Source organism: Mobula birostris, chromosome 5, assembly GCF_030028105.1.
Source record: "Mobula birostris isolate sMobBir1 chromosome 5, sMobBir1.hap1, whole genome shotgun sequence".
Taxonomy (NCBI): Eukaryota; Metazoa; Chordata; class Chondrichthyes; order Myliobatiformes; family Myliobatidae; genus Mobula; species Mobula birostris.
Genome location: NC_092374.1, coordinates 64,918,770 through 64,945,433, shown reverse-complemented (window position 1 = coordinate 64,945,433; position 26,664 = coordinate 64,918,770). Strand labels below are relative to the sequence as shown.

General features: G+C 41.6%; 1 protein-coding gene across 5 annotated transcripts in view; it reads left to right on the top strand.

The window, feature by feature from the left end:
- Positions 1–18,769, top strand: part of LOC140197761 (PALM2-AKAP2 fusion protein-like) — a 390,825-nt gene extending 372,056 nt beyond the window's left edge. For 4 of the 5 annotated variants that reach the window (XM_072258189.1, XM_072258188.1, XM_072258191.1 and 1 more), the window contains one exon: positions 10,714–18,769. In XM_072258189.1, coding sequence (XP_072114290.1) covers positions 10,714–10,803 — 90 coding nt within the window. In that variant the 3' untranslated portion in view covers positions 10,804–18,769. Of the gene's footprint in view, positions 1–6,483; positions 6,529–10,713 lie in introns of all 5 variants that reach the window. The other variant, XM_072258190.1, reaches the window with a different exon arrangement.
- The last annotated feature ends 7,895 nt before the right edge of the window (positions 18,770–26,664 follow it).

Below are 26,664 nucleotides of genomic sequence, written 5' to 3'. Positions count from 1 at the left end.
TCTTGACAAGGATCTCTCTCAGTGTTTACCTGATCTAGACTAGGATCTCTCCTAGTGTTTCCCTGATCTAGACTAGGATCTCTCCTAGTGTTTCCCTGATCTAGACTAGGATCTCACCTGGTGTTCCCTGATCTAGAACATGATCTCTCCTTGTGCTTCCCTCTTCTAGACTAGGATCTCTCCTGGTGTTTCCCTAATCGAGACTAGGATCTCTCAGGGTTGCCCTAGAGTTCCAGGAACTCAACATGTGCTATCCTGAGAGGTTGGATAAACTTGGGTTGTTTTCTTTGGAGCAGCAGAGGCTGAGGGGAGATCTGATAGAGGTTTATAAGATTATGAGAGGCATAGAGTGGACAGAGAGTATCCTTTTCCCAGGGTAGAAATGTCTAATACCAGAGGACATGCTTTGATGGTGAGAGGGAGTAGGTTCAAAGGGGATGTGAGGGGTACATTTTTTACTGAGAGAGTTGTGTATGCCTGGAATGGTGATAGAAACAAATATATGAGGGGCTTTTAAGAGACATTTAGATAGGCACATGAGTATGAGGAAGATGGAGAAATATGGACATTGTGTAGGTAGGCGGGATTAGCTTTTGGGTTTTTTTTGGTTTCTGGTTTGGTACCACATTGTACGACAAAGCACCTGTTCCTTGCTGTAGTTGTTCCATATTACATGTTCTATTAATCACCAGGGTTACCACACCCAAGAACGGTCACAGATACACAAGAAAATCTTTATTTTCTTACCTTGTTTATTATGTTGGGGATGGGGAGCATTGTTGTGGGGTGATGTTGAGAGATCTTGGTGTACATTCGATCACCACTGGCTACCTAGCACCAAGCCAAGTGAGTCAGTGGCCAGAAAATCCCTGATTTGTGACTAGCTGTTCAAGCTGTTTATGTATCCACCTCAGCGGTAAAGAGAGGTGACCATATCACATGGATGAACGTGGACGTTCGTTTTGTCATCTCTGAGCTGGAATGTGGTTCTGTTTTCAGCTCAGTCGATGCCAGTGAGCTTGGCATCGTTAGATTTAGCCGGTTGTGATTGGCTGGTGGAACATTCAGGAAACCTCTTAACAGTGCAGGTTAGCGCTTCGATGAGATGAAGAGATTGTTGAGTGGGTATAGTAGGACCCACAATATAAGAGACCAAGAGCTTAGTGACAGCACAAACGCAATGAGTAATTGTGGACAGACTTCCATAGCATCACTGAAAGTGGTATCAAAAGTCTTATTTCTGTACTCTTGTTTTGGAAGTGTTTCTGCAGATGAGCAGGTTATCCAACGTGCCACCTTGTCTACCCCCTTTCTGCTCCCCCCCCCCCCATGTGTGCATCTCTTCACTCTGCATTGCATGATAAGCGCATTGTCTCAAGGACAGAAATATTATCATGAGCTTGTCAAAATGTATCTGAGTTTCTCACCTCACATGTTGAAAGTGATAATAAGTTCAGTACATGATAATAAAAACAGATAAATTTTCTCATCCATCTGACATTCCTGCTATAATCCCATAATCAGCCTTCCCTGTAAATCATATCCCCACCCATATCCCATCACTTTTCCTCCATGTGAATCTCTCATTCAGTCCCCAGTATCTGGTCTTCACTGCAGATATTTTTTGCACTCAGCCTGCATAACAGGGTCTCTCCTGACCATCTCACCCCACCGCATAGATTGATCTTCCTACCCCACCAGGGGCACTGCAAACATGCCCCCTTCAAAATCTCAAAGTATCAAATGTCGGACTCCTTCTGTGATGTGAAACCCAGTATACTGTACATATGCCTACACACACATGTTAGATAACCCTGACCAACACACACAAAATGATGGAGAAACTCAGCAGGTCAGGCAGCATCTATGGAAATGAATAGACCGTTGATGTTTCAGGCCAAGACCCTTCTTCGGAACTCTAGATAATCCTGAACAAGTCTGTCCTTAAAAGAATGGCTTAAAATGAACATCTGTATAAACACTAATCTCAAACATGTTATTCAACTTGGATATCATGCTTATGCAGGAAAGGTTTCCCAATATTCTCAAATGTTGCTGTCACTCTTTTGAAGGACGACTAATAATTACCAGTTCCTTTTCTCTATCGGTACACCAGCATTCTTTTCTCTGTCAGGGTCACTTCACAACTATCCGGTCTGTTGCTTGCTGTTAATCAGCGGTAACCAGCATCTATGACTTCTGCATTACATATTTTGATAGGGCAGGATAATTGATAGAGTGGTTAAGTTGCTAGATTTGAGATTTGTGTACAGTTGGACGCAAGTTCAAACCCCACATGAGCAACTGATAAAAGCAAGTAATCAAATACAGACTGAAAAGCAACAGTGCCTTGGAACTGTTGTCCAAAGTGGCCTTGCGAGCCATTCAGCATTAAGGTTCACATTAAAAGCTGGCCTTGCCAAAGACACTCACATTTGTGAAGAAGTTAAAAGTATCGCTAGTTTTTGCTAGGCAGAATTTAATGTGCTTCCAGCATAGAATTAGTTGGATAAAATTTATAACAGTAGAACCAGCCATTCAGTTCTACTGGCCTAAGATGGTCTTTACTCTCAAAATCAGCCTCCTTCATCCCCCACCCCACCCCAGCTCTCCGTCTTCTGTCACTGTACCTTCTATTCCATTCTCACTCTTGTAAAATGCTTTGTGAGAAATCACCTGATTTCTCCTTAAGCATATTTCTGATATGGATCTCAAACTTTCCCTACAACAGTACTTATAAAGGACCTTCTCCTCAATTCCTGGTCGGACATACTAGAGATTATCTCACACCTTCTTGTAACTTCCCTCAGCCCCAACCATTCGGGGAGGAGAGCCCCTGTCTGGCAAATCTCGGGTGCTCAGTTTAACCTCTCTTTCTGGGGCAGTCAGATTAGATATTCAAAGTGTTGCAATTTAGAGATTTCAAGGAGCAGCAGCAGTTCAGAGGAGGGTGGTGGGAGAGATTTCTAGAACATTGGGCCTCGGCATGTGAATGCACGTATAATTTGTAAAGGTTACGACAGAAAGCAAAGATGTATTCACATGGCAGGCAGGTTGATGCTTAGCAGACATGGTTTTAATGTACATAGCGACAGAATGGACAATGTGAAGAAATTCCTCTTAATCCTCAGCACCTCCTTTCCCCCCTACCTTCCCCTACCCCTCCTCTCCTTCCCCTTATCTCCACTCTCCTCCTCCTCTTCTTCTCCTATCCTCCACATTTCTCCTCCCCTTTGTCTCCCTCCCTTCTACCCAGAAATTTCCTGCCAGGAGATTCACTGCAAGGTAAATTTCAGCTTCAGTGACAAGCCATTTTCCCTTCCCAGCCCACCACTCTGCCATTGTACGTCAGCTGCTTGATTGGGATAATCACAAGGGAAGGGGGTCTGGTACCGGACGCTCAATTAGAAGGGTACCCCATTCAATAAAGGGCGTTTGTCAACTGTTATTTGCGTAGAAACCAACTCAGTCCCACAGACAAACACCCCTGTTCATTACCTTCCAGCTGATCATAGCTGTGGGCATTTGCCCTTGCCCTCAAACACTTGCAACTCTGTCGCCAGAAATCTTAACTGACCTCAAGTCACTGGCATGGACCAGATGGGCCAAATGGCCTGTTTCCATGCTGTGTGACTCTCTCTCAGAAGCAGCAGGATAAGGATCTGTTTAGGAATGAGCACCATGTCCTCTCCTTTGAGCCACATGAGGGGAAAGGTGTCTCAATAGTGGAGGAGAAAATGAAATCCATTTGTATTTAAAATGAAGTACAAATACTCTTCAGCCTGCAGGTGATCGGTATCCTCCCATTTCCTGTATACTCGTGTGTCTGTCTAAAAGTCTCTGGATTACCACCACTATATCTGCTTCCACCATGCCCCCGACAGCTCGTTCCAGGCACCTACCACTTCGTGTAAAGAAAAAGACTTGCCCCCACACCTCTATAAACCACCTCCCTCTCACCTTAAATTCAAGTCCTTCAGTGTTTGACTTTTTCCAAGGGCAGAAGTGATTCTGACCGGCCCCAATGAGTATCTGTACTAATCCCCTTTTTATGTAGATTGGGTAGCCAGTGTTGCAATGTGTGACTCATTGCTTTATTAACAATGATGGTAGAATGCAAAGGAATTTAAAAACAAAGATTAACAACCAAGTTATAAATACAGTACAACTTTCAAAGGGCACTCCATTGCAGTACTTGAGGGAGTGCTTCCTCAGAAATGCCATCAAATGAATGCTCGACTACTCACTGACACAGTTATGGAGTCCAGAGTAATACAGTACAGAAACAGGCTTTTTGGCCCAACTGGTTTATGTCGACCTCAGATCCTCCCTGCTTAGTCCCTGTTTCCCATGTCTCTGACCATTTATTCTAGGAACTCACTACCCTCTGTGTAAAGAAGTTACCTCTTCGGGCTCTCGAATCTCTCCCCTCTTAACTTGTATCTGTGGCCTCGAGGTTTGGGCTCCCCAACCCTAGGGAAAATACTGACCATTCATCTTATTTGTACCCCTCATGATTTTATAAACTTCTATGATTTCTCCTCTCCTTCTGCTGTGCTCCAAGGATGTCCAACCTCTCCCTAGAACTCAGACCCTCTAGTACAGGTAGCATCCTCGTCAATCTCTTCTGCATCCTCTCCAGCTTGACGACGTCTTTCCTATACTGGGTGACCAAAACTGTACACAATACTTCAAGTGTAGTCTCACCAATAACTGTTATAACTGCAACATACTGTCCACATTTCCTAAACCTGGTGCCCTGGCTGACAAAGACCATTGGCTAAACGCCTTCTTGACTACCTTGTCTATTCAGCGAATTGTGCTTTTGTACTCCCAGGTCCCTCTGTTCCACAACACTCATCAGTGCTTTGCTATTGAGTGCACAATCCTACCCTGGTCTGACTGTCCAAATGCATCAATTCACACTCATCTAAGTCGAAAGCCATTCACTATTCCTCTGCCCATCTCCCTTGCTGATCAAGATGTCTTTGCAATTCACTGTAACCTGTTTCATTATCAACAAGACTCCCTAATTTAGTATCATCAGCCAACTTGCTAATCATGCCATGGTTCAGTCGCATACAAATTATTTACATTGATAGTAATCTGGAGATCACTAACCTGCATTTCAATTTCTTACCCAACTCCCTCTGCTCACTCAACAGGACTCCATGTCTTGTTCTACATGGGTCACTTGTACCAACATGTGTAACGACCTCTGGCCGTTCGCCCTCCCCCTCGAGGATTTTCTACAGCTGCTCAGAGACATCCTTGTCCCTGGCACCTGGGGGGGAACACACCATCCTGACAGCTCTCTGCAGCCTCAGAACCTCATGCCTCTCCCCCCTCACTATCGAGTCTCCTATCACTCTCAGCCTATCTGCTTGTACCTCGCCCTTCAGCCTCAGAGCCAGTCACAGTACCAGAGACCTGACTACTGCTGTTAAACCTTGAAAGAACACACTCCTCAAAGGTATCTGAAAGGATGCAGCTGTTAGTGACGGGAATGGCCACAGAGGAGCCATTCACTGACTGCCTAGACCCTTTATTTCTCCTGGTGGTCGTCCACCTATCTGAAGCCTGTAAACCCACAATTTCCCAGATGATCCTGAGTATTAAGGATAAACAACAAAATAAAACTTTACCTGCTCTTACCTCTGTCTTCTCACTGAAGCCTTTTTAAAGAGCAGCTTTCTTGCCCCACATCTGAGCCACTTAGTCCACCTCAAAGCTGAATCTGTTTTAATATCACTGACCTATGTGGTGAACAACAAATTTCACAATGTATATCAGTGGTAGTAAACCGGGTTCTAATTCATCTGGAGGATGGAATCAAGGGAGGGAGGTGGGGAGGGGAACTGGTGAAAGGCATGCGTTGATGAAGGGCAGATGGAGAGGTGGGGAGAAGGGAAAGAGGTGCGGTTCTGCTGGATCAGGAGGAGAGAGTGAAATGGGACGGAGGGGGAGCACATTACAAGAAGTTTGAAAGTTCAGTGTTCATGCTGTCAAGCTGGAGATTGCCCACACCATGACCTGGCAGTGTAGGAGGCTGTGGACAGGCATACCAGTCTGGGAATGTGAAGTAGAATTGAATTGGCTGGCCATCAGGAGAATTAAGTGAAGTGATCAGCTATGTCCTAAAGACACGAAAGCTGTGATAGAAACAGAAATTTACTTTTTAAATTGATGCACTAATGGAGAAGTGGTAGACCCTTTCATTGGTCTGGGGTTTGTGAGAGAGTGAATGAAAGTACTGAAATAAACAGTCTGTTGCAGAAACGTTTCATGCATGTCTTCCGCAATTATTTTATCACTTTCACCCAGACGTGAAGTTTTGTGAGCAAGTTGTATTTTATTTCAAATAAAAATGCTTTTTCTACAGTTCAGTACAAATAGATATGTTCTCCATTTAAAGTGAAAGAGGAAAGAGGAAGCCCTAAGATGTTCTGCTATTTTAACGTTGAACTGTTTTACATGGTACAGATGGAGTAATTAATCAGCCTCGCCACAGATGGGGAACCTGGGAATGTGAGTTTTGTAAAGTTGCAATGGTTCAAGTATTAATTAGTTAATCCACAACCCATTTCTCATTAGTTATAAATCTGCCTAACCATTAATCCCTCTCTCTCCCTCATTCATATGCTTCATTTTTAACTTGCCTAATCAATCCCTGCCTACAGCCCAAATATGGGCTGCCCACCGACCGGCAGCTACTGACGAGCTGATGTTCAACACGCTTCTTGACATGTGTCCATCATTAACAATAGAACCATCTCTTTCCAAGGCTACAGGGGTCATGGGAATATCCCCCGAAGCGACTCATTCAGCCAACATCGGCAAAGTGACCATTGATCTGTCGTGGGTGGGTTATTCTCAATACACTCCTGTGACCCTGGTCTTCACTCCCATACACTTAACAAGAAGTACTTGTAGGGTTACAATGTCTATAACCATTAAGCAAACTTGGGATACAAAACCTTGATACTTTGTGGCTATGTCTATTTACCTGCGAGCCACATTATGTACAATGGCAAAACAAAATCCACAACACCCAGTCAATACAATTCCCTCAATACTGCCAACACTGAGAGATCCCACTGATTGACTGTGAAACTAGAAGCATCTTCTGTGACCTCCACATGGTAAGGTGGGTGTACTTTAGCAACTAATACATCTGCAATACTAGAACAGGGCTAAAAGGGCTCATTAATGACAGCTTGTTGGAGTGATTTGGGTAAATAGAACCACCAAATATTACTGAACAAAAACAGACTATTTAGCCCAGAAAACCCATGCCAGCTGAACATTACCAGTCATAACCGCAAGCTCTTGATCTATGACCCAACAGCCTCTCAAGCCTGCCCCTTTATCCTGAGGTACTCTATGTTTTAATTACATTTGCCCTCTCTCATTTTATGGCTGGCTAATGATTAAAGCTGAACTGAAAGAAAAGACAAGGGTGACTCTCTTAAATATGGCTCACATTATATAATGCAGTGGGGGAGGTGCAGTTCTTTGAGCTGTAATTGCATGAGAATCCTATCCTTGCTCCGTGTCCCTCAGCCACAAGAATCTCAAACCAAGGGTATGATTGTGGGACAACAGCTTGATGATCATTTAGGAATGAAAGCACTCCACTAGGAAGATTGGGAATTTACCAGCTTACAGGATTGGGCATGCTTAGTCATTGAGGATAACCAATACGGAGATTGATTGTTTTGAGAATCATAGGTTTTTGGGATTGGACTGTGATCTAATTGAATGGCAGAGCAGATTTGAGGAAACATGTGACCTATTCCTGCTTTGTTTTCCTCCCCAGAAAATCTGGAAGTGTTGATAGGGTACAAGATAAATTCCATTTTTTTTTCTTACTTGACACAATCCCACACCTCACCAAATGTTCTTTGCTCTTCTGTTACCATGTGGAGATTAGATTGAATTGACACTGAATCAAAATCAGCATGGGTGATGATGGCAGGTCTATAGGGGGAGAAAGTGCTTCCAATTCCTCCGTAGCCCACTTCGTGTTAACTGCAGCTGCATTCTGAGGATTTGTAACCCAAGTGTTCAACGTTCTTTATAATATAAAAACTGATGACGCACGTCTCTAATTCTGCCTAGGCTGGGATCAAACATGGTACCTGGTATCAGCTATATTTGATGTATTGTTGGACCGCACATTACAGCAGCACACTCCCTTTAGAAATTAATTGGAATACTGGCTTCAAGTAAATGACTGTGTCAGTAAGCCTTGAATGGATGTGTGTGAGAGCAGAGACATTTCCATTTGCATTGAGTCTGACCACCACTTTGTGAGGTGATAAGCTATTCAATGTGTGCAACATTCACCTGTCACTCCTTTATAAAATTACTGTACCTATCCTATGGAAAAGGATCGCTCCACCAAATTAATAAATAACCTCAAGAAAATCGAAGTTATTCAGAATTGAATCGTTCATTCTAAACATATGAAATTCTGCAGATGCTGGAAATCTTGAGCAACTCACACAAAATGGCAGAGGAACTTGTAAGTGTATTTAGTTCCCTAAATAGATGTCACCTGACTTGCCAGATTCCTCCAGCATTTTGTGTGTGTTGCTCAATTAATCATTCATTCTGCTTTTTTCCAATTAATTGTGTTTATAATGTGGGTCAGTTTAAAAGTGTCCACATTGGAACAAGAAGGCTCATATTCCCGTTTTCTGGACTGGTGTTGTTCACAAGAGAAAGACTGAAGCACAGTTTCAACATGGAGGATGGATACCACCCCGTAGCATTGTGAACCAATGCAGCCTAGGAAGGTCAATAGTGTACTGTATTTAACCCGCTCTTTACTTAAGCAGCCACTTTCTCCTCAAAGTGACCTCCCAGTTGAGTTGGGATTAATGACTTGCAGAGCTAATTTCTGATTTAAATGGTTTTCAGTTTATTATCAGAGAACATATACAGTATACAACCTGAAATTCTTAGTCTTTGCAGACATCCATGATAAACGGAAGAACCCCGAAAGAATGAACGACAGAAAAACGTTAGATCACCAAAGCCCCCACTCCCCCTTCCCCGCTCAAGCAGCAACAAAGCATCAGCACTACCCCCTTCCCCCCCACACTCATTTCAGCAAAAAGCATCAGCACCCACCACCCATCAAGCGAGCAATAGCAAAGCCCCGAAAGAGAGACCATGATCCGCAGTCCAACAATAACTATTGTTCACCTGACAGTTTGCCTCTCTCCCCCTCCCCCTCCCCTTCATTTCACAGCAAAAGGGGAGACCAACAACAGTCGCTGTTGCGATGTTACGGTCTGCCACATCGCTTTTTATTCTGAGGTTCTCCAACTCGAGAATCGGCGGCAAGCTCTCCCCCGCCATTGGGACATTGTGTCTGAAATGAGGTTGAAAGATAAAGCCAGTGGTGAAAGGGGTATCGATACTTCAGTCTGTGTCTATGAGTTACACAATACCCCTCACTCCATTGGAAGAAGGTCTGGTTAGTGACATTGTAATATTATCAATGTATGTCTACTTGGCCTTTATTAGTGATCGATCAATTTCCCAGTGAAAGCTAACTGGTATTGCCAGTTTTTTTTGAACTATTTAGATTTATAATACGGAGTAATTGAAAAATACAATTATCAGTGCACGTAGGTTGTTATATTTACCTTTAATGGTTTCCTCAGCTCACCAACCCTTTCTGCTGTGGAGGTGGGTTGCTAACACCAAAAACACCTGTTTACATTGAGTTAAAAGGAACAGTGTACATCTAAAACAGAAAAGGCACCTGAAAGGTGAATGGTTAAACGTCAGAACATTCTTAAATCTCTAACCCTTATCTCTGTCAGATGCAAATGAGCATTCAGAGGACTTCACTATCGTTATTTTAGATTTCCGTTTTTATCTCCACCATTTGAAGAGAAGAGAATTTTGAGCAGATTATCTGAGGCCTAGATTGAGGGATGGTACATGTAATGGGATTGTGGTAGTATAGTGGCCAGACCTGAGACCAGAGTTATGAGTTCAAATCTCAACAGTAGGCCCTCCAGTGGTTGGGGCTGGCCATGGATATTCATCCTAGCTGACTATGTGACACATAAGCCAGTACAGGAGGCAGTACAATATGGCGAACAAGCTGCTGCCTATCCAGTAGGCTCCTCCGTCCCACTTAGCTGATGAGCCTGAAGGAACAGCAGGGACCGACACAGTTTGCTGTACCAGTTTTACCATGATGCTTGACCAAAGATTTGGGGTACTACCCTTGATTAGGATTCAGAGACAAATGAGATATACCATGGAAATGGGCCCTTCTGCCTGCTGAATCCACACCATTATTTACATTAATCCTACCCTAATCCAGTTTATCCTGACATTCCCAGTAACCCTTCCCGGATTCTAGCACTAATCCATACGCTAGCGGCAATTTACTGTGACCATTGGGACATGGGATCCATACAGTCACAGGGAGAATGTGCAAGGTCCACACAGACAGCACTGAAGGTCAGGAATGAACCCAGGTCCCTAGAGTTAAGAGATGACACCACCATGAGCTGTACCACTGGGCCACCCCTAGTTAAACAACAACAGTGAATGGAATAATTGGTCAGCATGAAGTGGGAGTTCACTTTGACAAAGGAGATTTTCATTGCTTAGAAACCTTAGCTAATTGATTGATTTTTTTTTTCTTCCACTCACTTCTCTTGGGGTTTATAATTCTTCCAGGTACTGGAGGCAACCAGGGTGACCCGCCGAAAGAGCGCCATGGCTTTGCGCTGGGAGGCTGGCATTTACGCCAACCATGAGGAAAAGTAGCAAACCTCGTCACCACTACACAAAGGGAAGGTCAAGAGTATCTTGTTCTGTTACATTTCTTTTGTTTTTGCTGTTGTTGCTGAAGCACAGATACAAAGCGGCATATTTATCCATGCAAAGCCATGCTGGGGCACACGGCAGAAACATCCACTTTTGCAAGCACGATGAATTGGTAAACGGAGAGGTTCTTTGTTCTCAGACATATCCCAGCTACTGCAAAAAATGAAAAGGAGACAAGGATTGCCGGACAATAACTGCAAAACCTGAAGAGCCAGTTACTTGTATATGTATAAATACTCCTCGCATCCTTGTATTTAATTTTGCATAGGCTAAGTTTAATTCTCAGTCCGTCAGACTTCCACTGGTGTCAGCCTCCTTGTAAATAGCCATGGTAATGTATTGCAGAAGCTTTTATTTTAATTACAGCTCTCATTTACTTACTAATCCAAGAGGAAATGTGGCTTACATGATGTGCAACATTGTGGCTTTCAGGGAGCTTTGTCCATGCAGCAACTTCATTTAGCTGTGTTGGGTCAAGTCACTAACACCCACAACACATCAAAACAACCTTCATTCACTCTTTGATACCTGCCCTTAATTTATACCGTTCATAATTTGCCAAATTTGGCAATGGCAAACAACTATTCCAGATGCTAACCCTATGAGCCACAGGATTTGTTTCTCAGCTCTTAATTTATTACCGCATGTGGCGCTTGCCTTGATCAGGAATCAATGGAATAGTTGGACAATGTTCTTTATTACCACAGAATGGGGTGGTTAAGTGCATGGAGAGGGAGTTGCCCCAGGATTCATTTGCCTTGAGGTTGACTTGTAGCCAAGGCACCATAAGGATAGCCGTTCAGAGAAACAGACTTCGTTTTGCAAACACACAGGAAAAGTCAAACTAACCACTTACACAAAAGTATCCTAAACCTTTTGAAATCTCATTGGTCTCAGGCTCTGTCTCCTACTCCGTTGCCCTCACAAATGCCTCTGCTTGATTTCCAATCAGAATGTGTCTGTGTTGGGTGCAGTTTACTTACCAGGTGGTAACTTGGAAGGTGCTGGCCCAGAAAACTTCAGAAAAGGCAGACTCTGGCATTGTGCGTAGTTTTAATCAAAAGAGCCTTTGGCTCCTTCAGAAAGTGTATTGCATATACCAATCTGTTGTATAAACACAAGAGATTCTACAGAGGCCGGAAATCCAGAGCTACACCTCCAAAATGCTGGAGGAATTCAGCAGGTCAGGCAGCTTCTAAGGAGAGGAATAAACAGTTAACATTTTGGGTCGAGGAGAAGAAATCTGATGGGAGAGGACAGTGGATCATGGGAGGAAGAGGAGGAGGTGAGGCTCCAGAAGGAGGTAATGGACAGGTGAGGAGAAGAGAATGGGGAAGTGGGAGGGGAGAAATTATCAGAAGTTAGAGAAATCTTTGTTCATGCTACCCAGATGGAATATGAGCCGTTGTGGTCTTTCATGACAGTACAGGAGGCCATGGACTTTCATGTCAGAATGGGAATGGGAGGTCGAATTGAAATGGGTGACCACCGTGAAATCTCACCTCTCGTGTGGACAGACCAGACGTGCTCGGCAAAGCAATCCCTTCGTCTATGTTAAGTCTCAAAGATTTTTTTCCTCTTCAGCCCTTTAGCTCTTCAACCTAACCACCTCCCAGTTCCTTAATTCATCCTACACACTCCCTCATCCGGTTTCACCTATCATCTTCCACTTGTAGTTCTTTCCTCCCCCAACTTCTTAACATGATTCCTGTCCCCTTCCTTTCCAGTCCTGATGAAGAGTCTCAGCCCGAAACGCCGAGTTTATTCCTCTCCATTGATGCTGCCTGAATTGCTCCAACATTTTCTGTGCTGCTCACAGTCTTTTTTTTTTAATTTTCTTCGGTCTTAATACAGACAAAGTAGTGTAGTCAGTGAAGTAAGAGAGCAGAAAGTGCTGCTGTGATAGTTGCATGAAATTGTTTTCTGCAGATAACTGGTTAGAACATGCAAAAGAATTGTGGTGTTTATTCCTGTGTATTTTTATCAATTAAAGATTGTTCAGGGCTGACAGTTTGACTGCAACTAACTCCATGCTAAAGCGAAACCATTAAACAGATTAATTAATCCTTTATTCAGTGTTATGCATCATTAGCTCCTGTATAGAAGAGTTGTGCCAGTATTGAGACTTAATGCTATGCAGCTTTTTGCCTTTTTATGTGCATGTGTCACGGATGTTAAGTGGGACAATATAAACATGGGCCGAAGCACAATAAAGGAGTAGACATTACCTCCTGGACTCCAACCCAGCTTAGAAATGTTGAATCCTCCTAAGAAAAGAAAAATCTGTCCCGATATCAGCAGATGTATTTAGAAATCTATTACAAATTATGGGTCTGTTTTATTCGTGTGTGTGTGTGTGTGAGAAAGTTTGTTCTGTGAAGAAAATGATTCATCACTAATCTAAAGAGCCAACAGATTTGATGGGCAATATGATAATGACAGTGTGAAGAACTAACCTTGAAGATAATAGGAGATACTAACCTATCATCATACTTTGTGTTCTTATAGATAAAGATCTGAATTATTACACATTGAAATTATGCTGGTGTAGCTGTGATTTCACCCAAACAGTGATGGTTTCTCTCATTATCCTATTAACCGGATTCAGTCGTGTTTTTTTCACAGGCCTGTGCATGTTGAATTATTTGCTTGACACCAGTAATGATTGCAGACTGACTGATGATTGACTTCTTGTTCACTATAAAATCCTTGTGCTGAATGCCCCAAGTGGTCTTTGTGAGATCTCTATAAGCCATTTGACCACACTCCTGCACAGCTGAATTTGTGAAATATTAATGGGTATTATTTTTGGTTGTATTTGGAGTTGCCAACCAGGGTAGCTGTAGTTTTGGGCAGTTTCTTTACATAACTTCCCACTGGCAATGCCCACCCTACTCCCTCATTATTGGAATATGAGCCGTTGTGGTCTTTTGTGACAGTACAGGAGGCCATGGACTGACATGTCAGAATGGGAATGGGAGGTTGAATTGAAATGGGTGACCACAGTGAAATCTCACCTTTTGTGTGGACAGATCGGACGTGCTCGGCAAAGCAATCCCCTCGTCTATGTTAAGTCTCAAAGATTTTTTCCCTCTTCAGCCCTTTAGCTCTTCAACCTAACCACCTCCCAGTTCCTTAATTCAACCTACACACTATCCCATATCCTGTCCAAAGTTTTCAGAGTACATTTATTTTCAAAGTATATATACAGTGTACAGGCCCGTGAGTCGTCCTCTCGCAGGTAGGCTCAAAGTAAGAGAACCTGATTAAAGAAAACGTCAAACACCCAATGCATGAAAAAAGAACAAATCATGCAAACAACACACAGGACGTTAAAAATCAGACCGATTCAGTGCAGTTTAGCGTTGTGTCACTTACTGCAGGCCACAGTCATAGAGGCAGTTCAGTGCTGAAGCACCTCAATTAAATCACATAAATAGCAAAAAAGTGTAACCAGAAACACTTGGGACTATTAACTGCATTGTCCTCCAAAAAGAGTCCACAGCCATGGAGTGTATACAGCGCTGAAGACATTAAACACCAAAACGCAGAGTTCCACAATTGAACCTTGTTGTGTGGGGCACAAGCCTGCTCCAGCAGCAGCAAGAGGGAGGCCAGTCAAACAGAGGTGGACAGTGCTGAACGCCCACTTGCACTTAGCTCCTGTCCTTGTCCATTTCAATCTTGCTCAACACTTTAATTGGCGAGGAGTAACAGAGCCGACCATGGGTTCGCTTTCCGCCATTAGGAAACAAGGCCACACGCTCTGCTCTCAAACCTGCTGAATTCCCCGGGAGATAGCAAAAGTACAAGATCACTTGGTCAGCCCAAAAATACACCATTGCAATGGAAATTACAGGCTGCAATCAATTGCAGTTCAGAAGCACATTTAAAAGAAGAAATAATTATTTTGTGAGCTGCCTGCAAATTGTTGCCATTGGTCACAGGCCCCACCTTGAACATCTTGAATTGGGTAGCAAAATGATCTTTGCTACCTGATTGGATCGATCTTAACTCTGAACCTTAGCTGAACAGCCTTTCAGCCCATCTCTGCTGTTTTTATTACAATTGAACACAAAATGCAAATTAAAATGAAAAACCCACACAGTTTTTTTTTTCAAATTCCCAAATTATTTTGTGCCCAAATTATTTGTTTTTTTTAAGAGGTTGAAATGAAATTGTGTGGGATGGTTAGTCTTATTTGGAAGCAGTGGCTGGTGAAGATTCTAAATGTGCAAGTCAGCTAGATAGTTTTTTGATGTGGCAGCCACTTGCTCTGCTTCGAGCTTGAATGCAGGAATATTGTCAAGGGCAGCATTAGAAAGTAAAGTCTATTTCTCAATACAAGAAGTATGACAGTCACGAGACTTAGCAGTTCCTCTGTGTGGTTTCCCTTCCTCATCTATTGGAAATGCAATGATTCTGAATTCTACTGACAAGGCCCTCAACTCCTTGAGGAAAGTCCATCATTAGCAACCCACATTTGAGATAGGTTAGCATGGGTTAATTTTGCCAATGGTTAATTGAGTTTTCCCTTTCTCTGCCAAAGTGCAACAGAAATTTCTGATAAGTATTTTTAGAGAGAAATAATTAACAAAAATATAAAGAAAGAGAGTGCAGAGTTTCTGATAATGTCGTAATCTGGAGAATCATTAGAATGGTCAAAGCAATGACTTTACCCAGAAGAACATAAGATGGCCATGATACTGTGGATAGAAGTACAAAGAATGGTGCATAGTCCTCGGGTCAGCACTTCAACAAGGGATGCAGATGTGATCTAGCACCCTTCACTGATGCTCTACAGACACGAAACCAAATCATACCATTGCATCTGGGAATTTTAGTGCCGTTTATCGACTTCAGAATTAGTACAACTAATAGTGACCGGGAAATTGCTTCTGGGCCACTAATGGCCCTTTACAGGGAAAGGAAATCTGTATCAAATGCTATGCCACACCCGGAGCCGTGTACTCAACACGATTACTAATCAATGGTCAAGGGAGCCATTCAGTTCAAGTGCAGTTAAAAGTCAGGCAATAAATACCAGCCTCATCAGATTCCATGAATGCATGCATGTAAAACAAAGCTAACAACAATAGCTTCTGTGCAAGTTGCTCCTGGCACTACAAGTCATAATGATGACCATACCCTTTATGTAAAGAGGCAAACTCCAATGATTCTGAATGTTTTTCCTAAACCTCAAGGGCTGAGATAAAAGGAAATGTCAGAAATTTCCAACAACTCTTTGACTGGAGTGCCAGTGTAAGTGACACAGCTTGATATTTATAGTACTCCACAGTGCAGATGTTCTAATTCTCTTTCACTACAAACTGAACTTGTCTCCCTATAAAAGTAGGAGACCACGGTACAATGCTCTCAGTGACATTTTCACAAGGCTCTGCACTATTTGAATGCAGTGTCTCCTTTGCACGCAAACACTGCCTCAGTTTGTAACAAGAAAGAAAGAAAGATGAGAGTTATGTTTAACTCATTGAGGGGTTTGTTATGCTGAGTTCCTCTGTCTGAGTAAACATACTGGCAAGTTCAGCTCTCAGTCAGGATCAATAATGCCATCTTCTCATTAAAATATATAAATACATCCAAATCAAGGGGGCACCATGCCTCAGCATTTACTGGCTCACAGCTTCAGAGACTCAAATTTGACCCTGGTGCTATCTGCACTCAGCCAATGAGCAGTTTCTCCTGGGAACTCCACTTTTCTCCCACATCTCAGAGACATACTGTAGGTTAACTAGATACTCCAAATTACACCCTACTGCAGATGGTTGGCAAAAGAGTCAACTGGCATTTGATGGACACTTGAGAGAGGAGTTGCTGCAGGGAAATAAAGAAGGTGAATGGGAATGATGGGGTAGTATGGTTGGACGCCATGGGCTAAATGGCCTCCTGTGTCATAATAAGAAAGAAATTTAATCTGAGTCATCAGCACAGAAATAAATCACTCAGCCCAAGTTTTTCAGTGTTTATTCTTGGGGAGGTGAGAGGGATAGGTAACTCTACATGTTGATGTTGCTGCCTAACCCTTTGCAAAGAAGTACTTCTTTCCAAAATTCAGCCCCATCATTTAAAAGAAAGGAATGCAAGTTAAATCAAACACCCAACTCTTGTTTAGGAAAATAATTTACCAGAGGAAAAGAAGAATCAAGGTTCTATCTGAGGATCCACTCCACTGCCATCAGGAGCGAAATTAATATGTATGTCCCTGTGTTGTCCATTGAGTTATATAAAAATTAACACACTAAAACAGGCAACTTAGCTCAACTAGTTAATACAAGTATCGGTGCTCCACAAAAAAACTCTTCCCATATTACTTCATCTCACCTTATCACCATATCCCTTCTCTCTTTAAACACACTTAAGCCTGTCACATCAACTGCTTCAGGACGGCAGTGTGTCCTACCTTCTATTGTCCTTCAATTCCTTCCTCAGTGGAATATTACTCTACCCCATCAACTTTAGTGCCATTTCTTTCCTTCCACTCTGAACCAGAGAAATAGATGCACACTTTGGGGGCAATTAATTTCCACTTACAAAGCTTATACTACAGCAGGAGGGAACTAGGGCACAATGTAATTGATAAGATGGGCATTAATCATTATATATATGTCTGTTAACTTGACCAAAATGATGGTAAAGGGTGGTATAATATCTACAGTGACAATCAAAAATATTGTAGATGCTGGAAATCTAAAGTAAAAACAGAGTAATTCTCAGCAGGTCAGGCCACTTCTGGGGGAAGAGAAATTTGTAAAGTTCAGTTGGAAAACCTTCTTCAAAACTGGGAGGAAGGTCAAAGAAGCTGACTAAGCCAGGGGAGGTGCGGAAGTCTATGAAAGGGTAAAACTGGGGTGACCATAAGATTATCTGGACAATGAGTGAATGGGAGCAATAAGATAATTAGTACATTGGACAAAGCATGTAAGTGTTGTGAAGTGCAGAGCAGGGGGGTGTGCCCAGCAGGTCAGGCTTCAATCTTCAGCTTGAAATGTTAACTCTGTTTCTCTTCTCATAGATGCAGCCTAATCTGCATTTCTAGCATTTTTTAAAATCTCTATTCAATATTTTTTGACAGGGATGTAAATGCATAAAGGCCAAGTAATAGCTCAATTTACCACATTCTTCTGTGTAAATGATAAAGTAGGATAGACGGGGCAAGTTATAACAATATAATTTATTGATCTGCATACCAACAGCTATGCCACGAGGTCTGGGTATACTGTATGTCCTAGCAAAAGTGTTTTACTGAAGAATATAAGTGCTGCACGATGTGATGTGTTTGCTGAAACATGACCTGTTATGATATCGAATGCATTACTATGCAGGGTATATGTATTAATGTAGGAGACATATGACAATAATTAGAGTATAAAGTTATAATATATGTAGTAATGTAGTATTCTTTGAAGTAGTATAGAATACATGCTACAATTTTATGGTAAATCTGATTATATATGGTTTTTGTGATCAATTTAGACCTATGAAATAAAGTAGGGCATATGTGATGAAGCAAGGTGTGATATCAAGTGGTACAGTGGCCACTCAGACAAAAGCAATCTTCAGTCAGTCAGTCAAACTGATAGGAGCTCCTGTTTGACACAGAATCTACAATGTTTTCCCATTGACTCTTTAACATAATTGGTGAGGCAGATTGGTTGGAACAGTGCAGATTTTTTTTTCTGTGGGTAATGCCAAAGTATTAAAACTTTATTTTCTAGATCTGTTGTTATGGACTTTTATTATGTAGCTAATCAAACAATGCCTAAACTTTATGGAATTATAAATATATTTTCAAGTGAATATTGGCTTGGTATTTTTATAAGGAGAACTCCAATGGAGTATCAAAGATGTTTATCACTATGCAGAACAATGTTGAAATAAAATCTGGCTTTGCTTAATCTTGCTCTTGTGTTTATTGAGTCTGATATGTTGAGTCATATTACGTGAAGAAATTTGTGACAGTTTACTTTACGAGGAAGTGCGCTGCATGATTGTTGGACCTGGTTCAGGATTTGACCACTTTTTTTGCACCTGCAAATGCTTCCCTCCTCTGTATAGTTGCTCCATCTCATCAGCTTCCGTGCATTTTCTCTGAACGAGAGATAAACGTGGCACTCTTTCAGTGCAATTCATTTCCCACCAACAGAACTTGCACCGCAGCAAGAGGGAATTAGGACGCAGGGTAAGTGATAAAGTTGGGTATCAGTCCGAACTATGCTAACCTGAGGACAGCAATGGTAAAGGAGGAATGGTATAAAATACACAACATTGATGATAGGAATGTGAATTGATGTAAACAATATAATAGCTTAATTTGCATTATTGTGCTGCAGTGGTAAAGAGGGTACTTTGGGAAAGTTATAGTATACAGTGGCATGCAAAAGTTTGGGCACCCCGGTCAAAATTTCCGTTACTGTGAATAGCTAAGCAAGTAAAAGATGAACTGATTTCCAAAAGGCATAAAGTTAAAGATGACACATTTCTTTATAATGTTTTAAGCAAGAAAACTGTTTTATTTCCATCTTTTACAGTTTCAAAATAACATAAAAGGAAAAGGGCCCAAAGCAAAAGTTTGGGCACCCTGCATGGTAGTGCTTAGTAACACACCCCTTGGCAAGTATCACAGCTTGTAAACGCTTTTTGTAGCTAGCTAAGAGTCTTTCAATTCTTGTTTGGGGGATTTTCACCCATTCTTCCTTGCAAAAGGCTTCTAGTTCTGTGAGATTCTTGGGCCGTCTTGCATGCACTGCTCTTCTGAGGTCTATCCACAGATTCTCAGTGATGTTTAGATCAGGGGATTGTGAGGGCCATGGCAAAACCTTCAGCTTGTGCCTCTTGAGGTAGTCCATTGTGGATTTTGAGGTGTGTTTATGTTCATTATCCTGTTGTAGAAGCCATCCTCTTTTCACCTTCGGCTTTTTTACAGACGGTATGTTTGCTTCCAGAATTTGCTCATTTGGAGAGGGGTTCTTTTCATGAAATTCTGCACCCTTTTTTCTCCAAACATACCTTCGCTCATTGCAGCCAAAAAGTTCTATTCAAAAGGTTCAAGGGAACATCTAAACAAGCCTGATGCATTTTGGAAACAAGTCCTGTGGACTGATGAAGTTAAAATAGAACTTTTTGGCGCAGAATTTCATGAAAAGAACCCCTCTCCAACTATTAAGCATGGAGGTGGATCGATAATGCTTTGGGCTTGTGTTGCAGCTAGTGGCACAGGGAACAATTACTGGTAGAGGGAAGAATGAATTCAATTAAATACCAGCAAATTCTGGAAGCAAACAGAATTTACTAAGGTGTTACTAAGTACCACCATGCAGGGTGCCAAAACTTTTGCTTCAGGCCCTTTTCCATTTTTGTTATTTTGAAACTGTAGAAGATGGAAATAAAAAAGTTTTCTTGCTTAAGATATTAAAGAAATGTGTCATCTTTAACTTTATATCTTTTGGAAATCAGTTCATCTTTTACTCACTTAGCTATTCACAGTAACAGAAATTTTGACCAGGGTGCCCAAACTTTTTCATGCCACTGTAACAATAAAATTTATATATATGAACAGCAACAACCATGCCATGAGGTTTGGGTACATGATCAAGAAGTGTTTTACTGAAGAATGTAAGAACAGCGTGATGCAATGTACTTGAGGAACTGGCATACTGGAGGTCTGATTTTGAGCGTTGCTTTTCCATGACCCGTGATCTAAGCATCCAGTGGTCCAGTGAAGTTTTAAGGAATCATGAAAATTATAGGTCAAACTTAAGGAAATAGCAATTGGAGTAAACAAATGTAGCAGTCAGTATCTTCCATTATTCATTCAGGTCAAGAATGCCCAAATTCTGGCCAGTATAAGTACTTGGATTGTTTCGCCAAGTGACCTGCAATATTGTGTTACACACAAAACCCGAATCTTTGTACAGTGTATTGTGTCCCTTCTTAGCAGAAATTATGGAGGAAACAAGATAAGGAGAAGATCACATGGGATAAGGCATGTGATTGCAATTTGACGTGAACGCTACATGAGACAGATGGTCTGGCCACCTGTGGTAGGGTTGATCACAACCTTTTGAGTAAGTCCATCAGTGGTGCTCTTGCAAGCTTTGTACTGAGAATTTGGCATCTGCAGCATCAAATAGTGGTGTGTACAATGTGACCTCACTGAAATGAAAGGCTCTGTTTGGGTAGCACAGTGCACAAAGGTGCTGGTAGTTATTTTGGCCAACAATCTTGAGCTCTAACCTCAAAATAGTCCTCCAAAAAAGTTTTAAGTATACACAGCTTCACTTTTAGTGCATTGAATTACTTGCAGAAATCTCTGGGGACTTCAGAATGTGAGAAGAAGGAACTTTGCTAGCCCTGGCTGCAACAAGCTTGTTGTGCTATTCAAGCAGAGCAAGGCTGTTCTTGTGCCTCCAATTGACACACCTTCTAATCCCTCATCTTCCAAATCCCTCAAACTCAGCAAGAAACAAGATGCCAGAGGAAGTTAGCAGGTTGAGCATCATCTGTGGGAGGTAAGTAATTTTTAATGTTTATCAACAAATTGTTGACAATGCCTTCCCTCTCACAGATGCTGCTCGACACACTGAGTCCTCCCAAAAGATTGTTGCACCAGATTCCAGCATTTGCAGCCTCTTGAGTCTCTTCATCTCAGACTTGATACCAAAGACCAGCAATCTTCTCTGTAAAGAACTCTCACCTTAACTCACCTCTATGCAGTAAACCCTTCATCTTGAAATGATGCTCCTTTGTTACAGATTCTACAGCTCAAGGAGAAACTTCTAAGCACCTGTCTTCTCTATCCCACTTAGAAATCCACACGTCTGAATGAGATCATTTTCATTTTTCCATCAGTTTAGATCCCTCTCGACCCATCCCACCACCTCCTAGCAATCATTCTTCCCTGCACTGATTCCTCTGGGTATGGTAATGAGAACTCTACACAGTATTCTAAATGAGGTATCTCCCAGGTTATGTAATTAGTTGGGCCACCAACTAGTCTTGACAGCTGGTCTTATTTGTCATTTGGTTGATTGCTTCAACAGAACAAACAGTGAAATACTGTACATCATTCAGCCAAGCAGGTGTACACTACACATACATAGACCACTGTATCTCCCTTTTATCATCATAATTTATTCCTCGCTCCCTTGATGTTTAACGTAAATGCATCTATTCTATTAGCCTTGCACATTCTCCCCATTTTCTGGAAAGCCAGTTTGCCTGAATTAACTACTGAATTTACAAGTGGCCACCTTTCCCAGTAGAATACATCCTTAATGGTTAGAAGCTCAGTAAGAATCTTAATCATTAAGTGCATAATATAATAGTGGACATATGTTGTTATGCCATTTCTGAAGTCTATTATCAAGCACAATGCGCTTAGCAATGGTTGTATAGTTAGCACTGGCAACCAATATCAAATTCCTACCCAAGTAATTATCAGCTGTCCTCACCCGAAAGGCACAATCATGCACTTTTCATAGATGGTCAATTACAAGTGGTGAGAGAAGAGGCTCTGTCTCCTTATGTCACTCATGTTTTCTATGTTTCTATGTTCCCAGGTTTTGGACATTCCTGAGAACAGATATTGAGATTGTTGATCTTAATGAGTTTGAGCTAGTTAGTCAAGGACCTATTATGAAGACGAAGGAAGAGCAAGTTACTACCTGCATCACTGTCATTCACAACTACTGCAGGATAATACATTACAGATGTCAGCTGGAGTGTACATCCTCCTTAAGGAAGCTGGTGTAGCACCTTAGCTCAAGGGGCATTTTCCCTTCGAGAGATCTGTCTTTACTCTGCATTACTCTTCCTTCATCTTCATAATAGGTCCTTGACTAACCAGCTCAAACTCATTAAGATCAACAATCTCAATATCTATTCTCAGGAATGTCCAAAATCCTGGGACATGAGTGGCAGTGATAAATCCTTGACAGTCATGCACGCTGGAGTAACCAGCATGTAGCCATGGAAATGGAAGAAAATTATGACATGGGAAGGACGGATTTAGCTCATCGTCTCCACGTCAGCTAACGAATCCACTTATATTACTCTTGTTTCCCTCCTCTTTGTCAAAGACTGTGTTGGTTATAATCTTCAAGTATTAAAGGATAATGGGTTCTATTTGGGAAAATTCCCACGGACAAATTAACAGTAAAATTAAGAACTAGTTTCTTCTTCAGTTTTGTGGCTTACCAAATAAAAAAATGCAGAAACAAATTAAAAGAGAAACCCTAAATAATGAGGAACTAGTTACCTTGGGATTTTAACCCTAAGTTAGTAGTTAATATACGGAACTGCCTGTTCTGTTCGGGAAAGGCTGTTTAGCTGAATTAGATATGCCAATTCCATATGGTAGTATATAAAAAAGGCAGCATAATTATCCAATCAATTTCCTTCTTAGATATTTAGGTGAAGAGAGTCTTCACTAGAAGCAAGTCAAGATAAGTATATTGTCATTTAACTATATGCATGTATATAAGGTAGGTAACCATATAATGTACATAGAAATGAGACAACATTTCTTTAAACTAGGATGTAAAGCACAGTAGTACACATAACACACATAGCACAAAATAACTTATGAAGATAAGGATAAAATCTACAGATGAAGCACACATTAATAACAAACTAAAATGCATTAATATTAAATATTGTAAGGTACAGAACAGATTAACCAGTGACACTTCGAATGTGATATGGCAGGGAGTTCGGAAGCCTAATAGCCTGAGGGAAGAAAGTGTCTCTCATTCTACCTGTTCTTGTTTTAATGCATTGTAGTCTCCTGCCCGATGGTAGAAAGTTAAAGAGGGTGCTGACTGGATCAATGGGACCTGTAATATTACTAAGGGCCCTGCATATGCAGCACTCCTGATAAATGTCCCTGATGGGTGGTAGGGAGACCACTATGGTCTCAGTGAGTATGTTATCAAGACAGAATTGCCACCATTTTGATTCTGCATTTTATAAAGGTAATTGCATGCTACCCTGCTCTGTATAATTTGACAATGTAGGATCTTACTAAAGAATCAGGTCACGGATGTTTAATTCATTGAAGTTCACTGTGCTGTACAAAAACTAGCTGACAAAACTGAAACCACTTGAAGGTTTGAGGGTTGCAGTGAGGTAACAGAACAAGTGGGATGCGGTAAGACAAGTACAGCCAACAATGAGCCAGGTTTGATGAAGATAGATGCTCGTGAAGCCAAGTAGTGTTGGGATAACATCCTTATTTTGGAACATTAGATAGTGCTGATTATTACCAATGAAATACTGATAGGCACACTTTATGAATACCATGATTAAAAAATAAAAACATTTCAACTGCGATAATCATCTTTCTCTTCCTATTAGGATCACTTATGACATGGCTACTGCCTACCATTATAATGAAGAACCTTCTCAAGTGGTGTGCTGTTAGGGTTGGCTATATGAATGCTTCAGAACATACCAGCTATTGGTCTTGGAGTTTGGTTTTTCCAAAATGGTCAAAGATTTCTTGATGATCACAAGTGGAATGGTTTTATTTTTTGCTGGCATTCTAATTATGGTCTTCATAAGGTGGATCTATCAGCATTTCATTGGTAACAATCAGCACCACCTACTGTTCCAAAATAAGGATTTAGCTTTGCTTAATAATGTTTATTTTCAAATATATTTAAACACTAAGGTTGTACCATTTGCTGTTCTATCAATCAAGTGTATCTATCACAGTATATTATCTATCCCATCATTTTTGATCTCACTTTAGTTGAATATAGTTTCTTGTCCATTTGACTTGACTTTGGGAAGGATCTGGTGCTACCCAAATAGGAGAGCACAGGTGGCAAAAGGCAAAAGTAATAATAATATTGCCATTAATGTACGTTTGTAACTGAGGCCTCCATCAATCATGGTCGACTATGGATGTTGTGTCCTAGCTGTCTATATATGCAAGCCTGGGCAGTACAATATGGAGAGCAAGCTCCCCCTCTCCACACAACTGATGAACACAAAGGAATAGCAGAGACCGATACAGTTTGGCACCAGCGGCGTCACAGGAGTTGCTAGTCATCATTGAAGTCAACCCAGGACTGCCTGTCAGTAGAAACAGTTCCACCAGGCTTAGTAGCTAAGCCATGTGTAAAGGCCAGGAGCTGGACTAGGCTGTCAAAGGCTATTTGGAACACACACCACTGGGAGCATTTAATAGATAGTGGGACCCATTAACGTAGCACATTTTTCCCTAACCATCCACAGTAATGAACGTTATCAGCATAGCTACTATTTATTGTCCCGTTACCCCTAAACTGAGACAGAAGATTTCCCACCCTGAATGATATGAATGAACCAAATGGGCTTTATGGACTTCTGGTAGAGTTGCTCATACCACTATCTGGCTGAATGTTTACAAAACATGATTTTGGACATGACTACAATATTTTCTCCTTAGCTGGGAGCAACCCACAGTAATGATATAAAAGATTTTTGAAATGGGTGCAGAAGAAATTTACCAAAGAATTCCCGACAGCAGAGGCTATAAGGTATACAGATAGACTGGAAAAGTAAAAGCTACTCTCCTTGCAATAGACACTGTTGATACTGGAATCCAGAGCACAAAAGAACTCCTGGAGGAACACACACAAAATGCTGGAGGAACTCAGTAGGTCAGGCAGCATCTATGGAAATGAATAAAAAGTCAATGTTTCGGGCCGAAACCTTTATTCAGGACTGGAAAGGAAGAAAGCAGTGGTAGAATAAGATGTGTGGGGGGGAGGCAGGGACGAGGAAGACCAGACTAGAAGGTGTATAGGCGAAGCCAGGTAGCTGGCAGAGGGCAGATGAAGTAAAAAGCTGGGAGTCAATAGGTGGAAAAGGTGAAGAGATGGAGAAAGAGGAATCTGATAAGAGGAGAGTGGACCATAGGAGAAAGGGAAGGAGGAGGGGCACCAGGGGAAGGTGATAGGCAGGTGAGAAGAGGTAAGGGGGGGGATAAAGTGGGGAACTGAAGAAGAGGGAAGGGGAGGGGGAAGCATTACCATAAACTGGAGAAATGCCGTCAGGTTGGAGGCTACCTAGATGGAATATGATGTGTTACTCTTCCAATGTGAGAGTGGCCTCATTGTGACAGAAGAAGGGGCCATGGTCAACATGTCAGAATGGGAATGAGGATTGGAATTAAAATGGTTGGCCACCAGGAAATTCTGCTTCTAGCGGACGGAGCGAAGGTGCTAGTCAAAGCAGTCCCCAATCTATGTCAGGTCTCACCAATGTAGAGGAGGCCACAGTAGATATAGAGGATGACCCCAACAAATTTGCAGGTGAAGCGTTGCCTCACTTTTCTAAACAACATCTCTTAAGCTGCAAAGAAATTTGGTGCCAGTGAGGGGTTGCAGCAAGGGGCGGATATTTTCTTCAGTTCAAAGTAAATTTATTAGCAAAGTACACGTATGTCACCATATACCACCTTGAGATTCATTTCCTTGCAGGTATTTAAAGGAAAGACAAAGAAATACAATAGAGTTTACAGAAAACTATAAATAAACAATCAATGTGCAAAAGAAGACAAACTACAAATGAAAAAAGCCTTATGCTTTTAAATCCCTGTGTTCTACTGTGGTCAATGTCATTTCATTCCATTCTCCACATAAGCAGAAACTTCAGACTGTGACATCTGTGTAAAACAACAAAAAAAAACTGTCAGAGGAACTTAATAGGTCAGGCATCAACTGTGGAGAGAAATGCAGAGTCCATCTTTCAGGTCCTGACTCTTCATTTGGACTGGAAGGGAGCAGGGTTTGG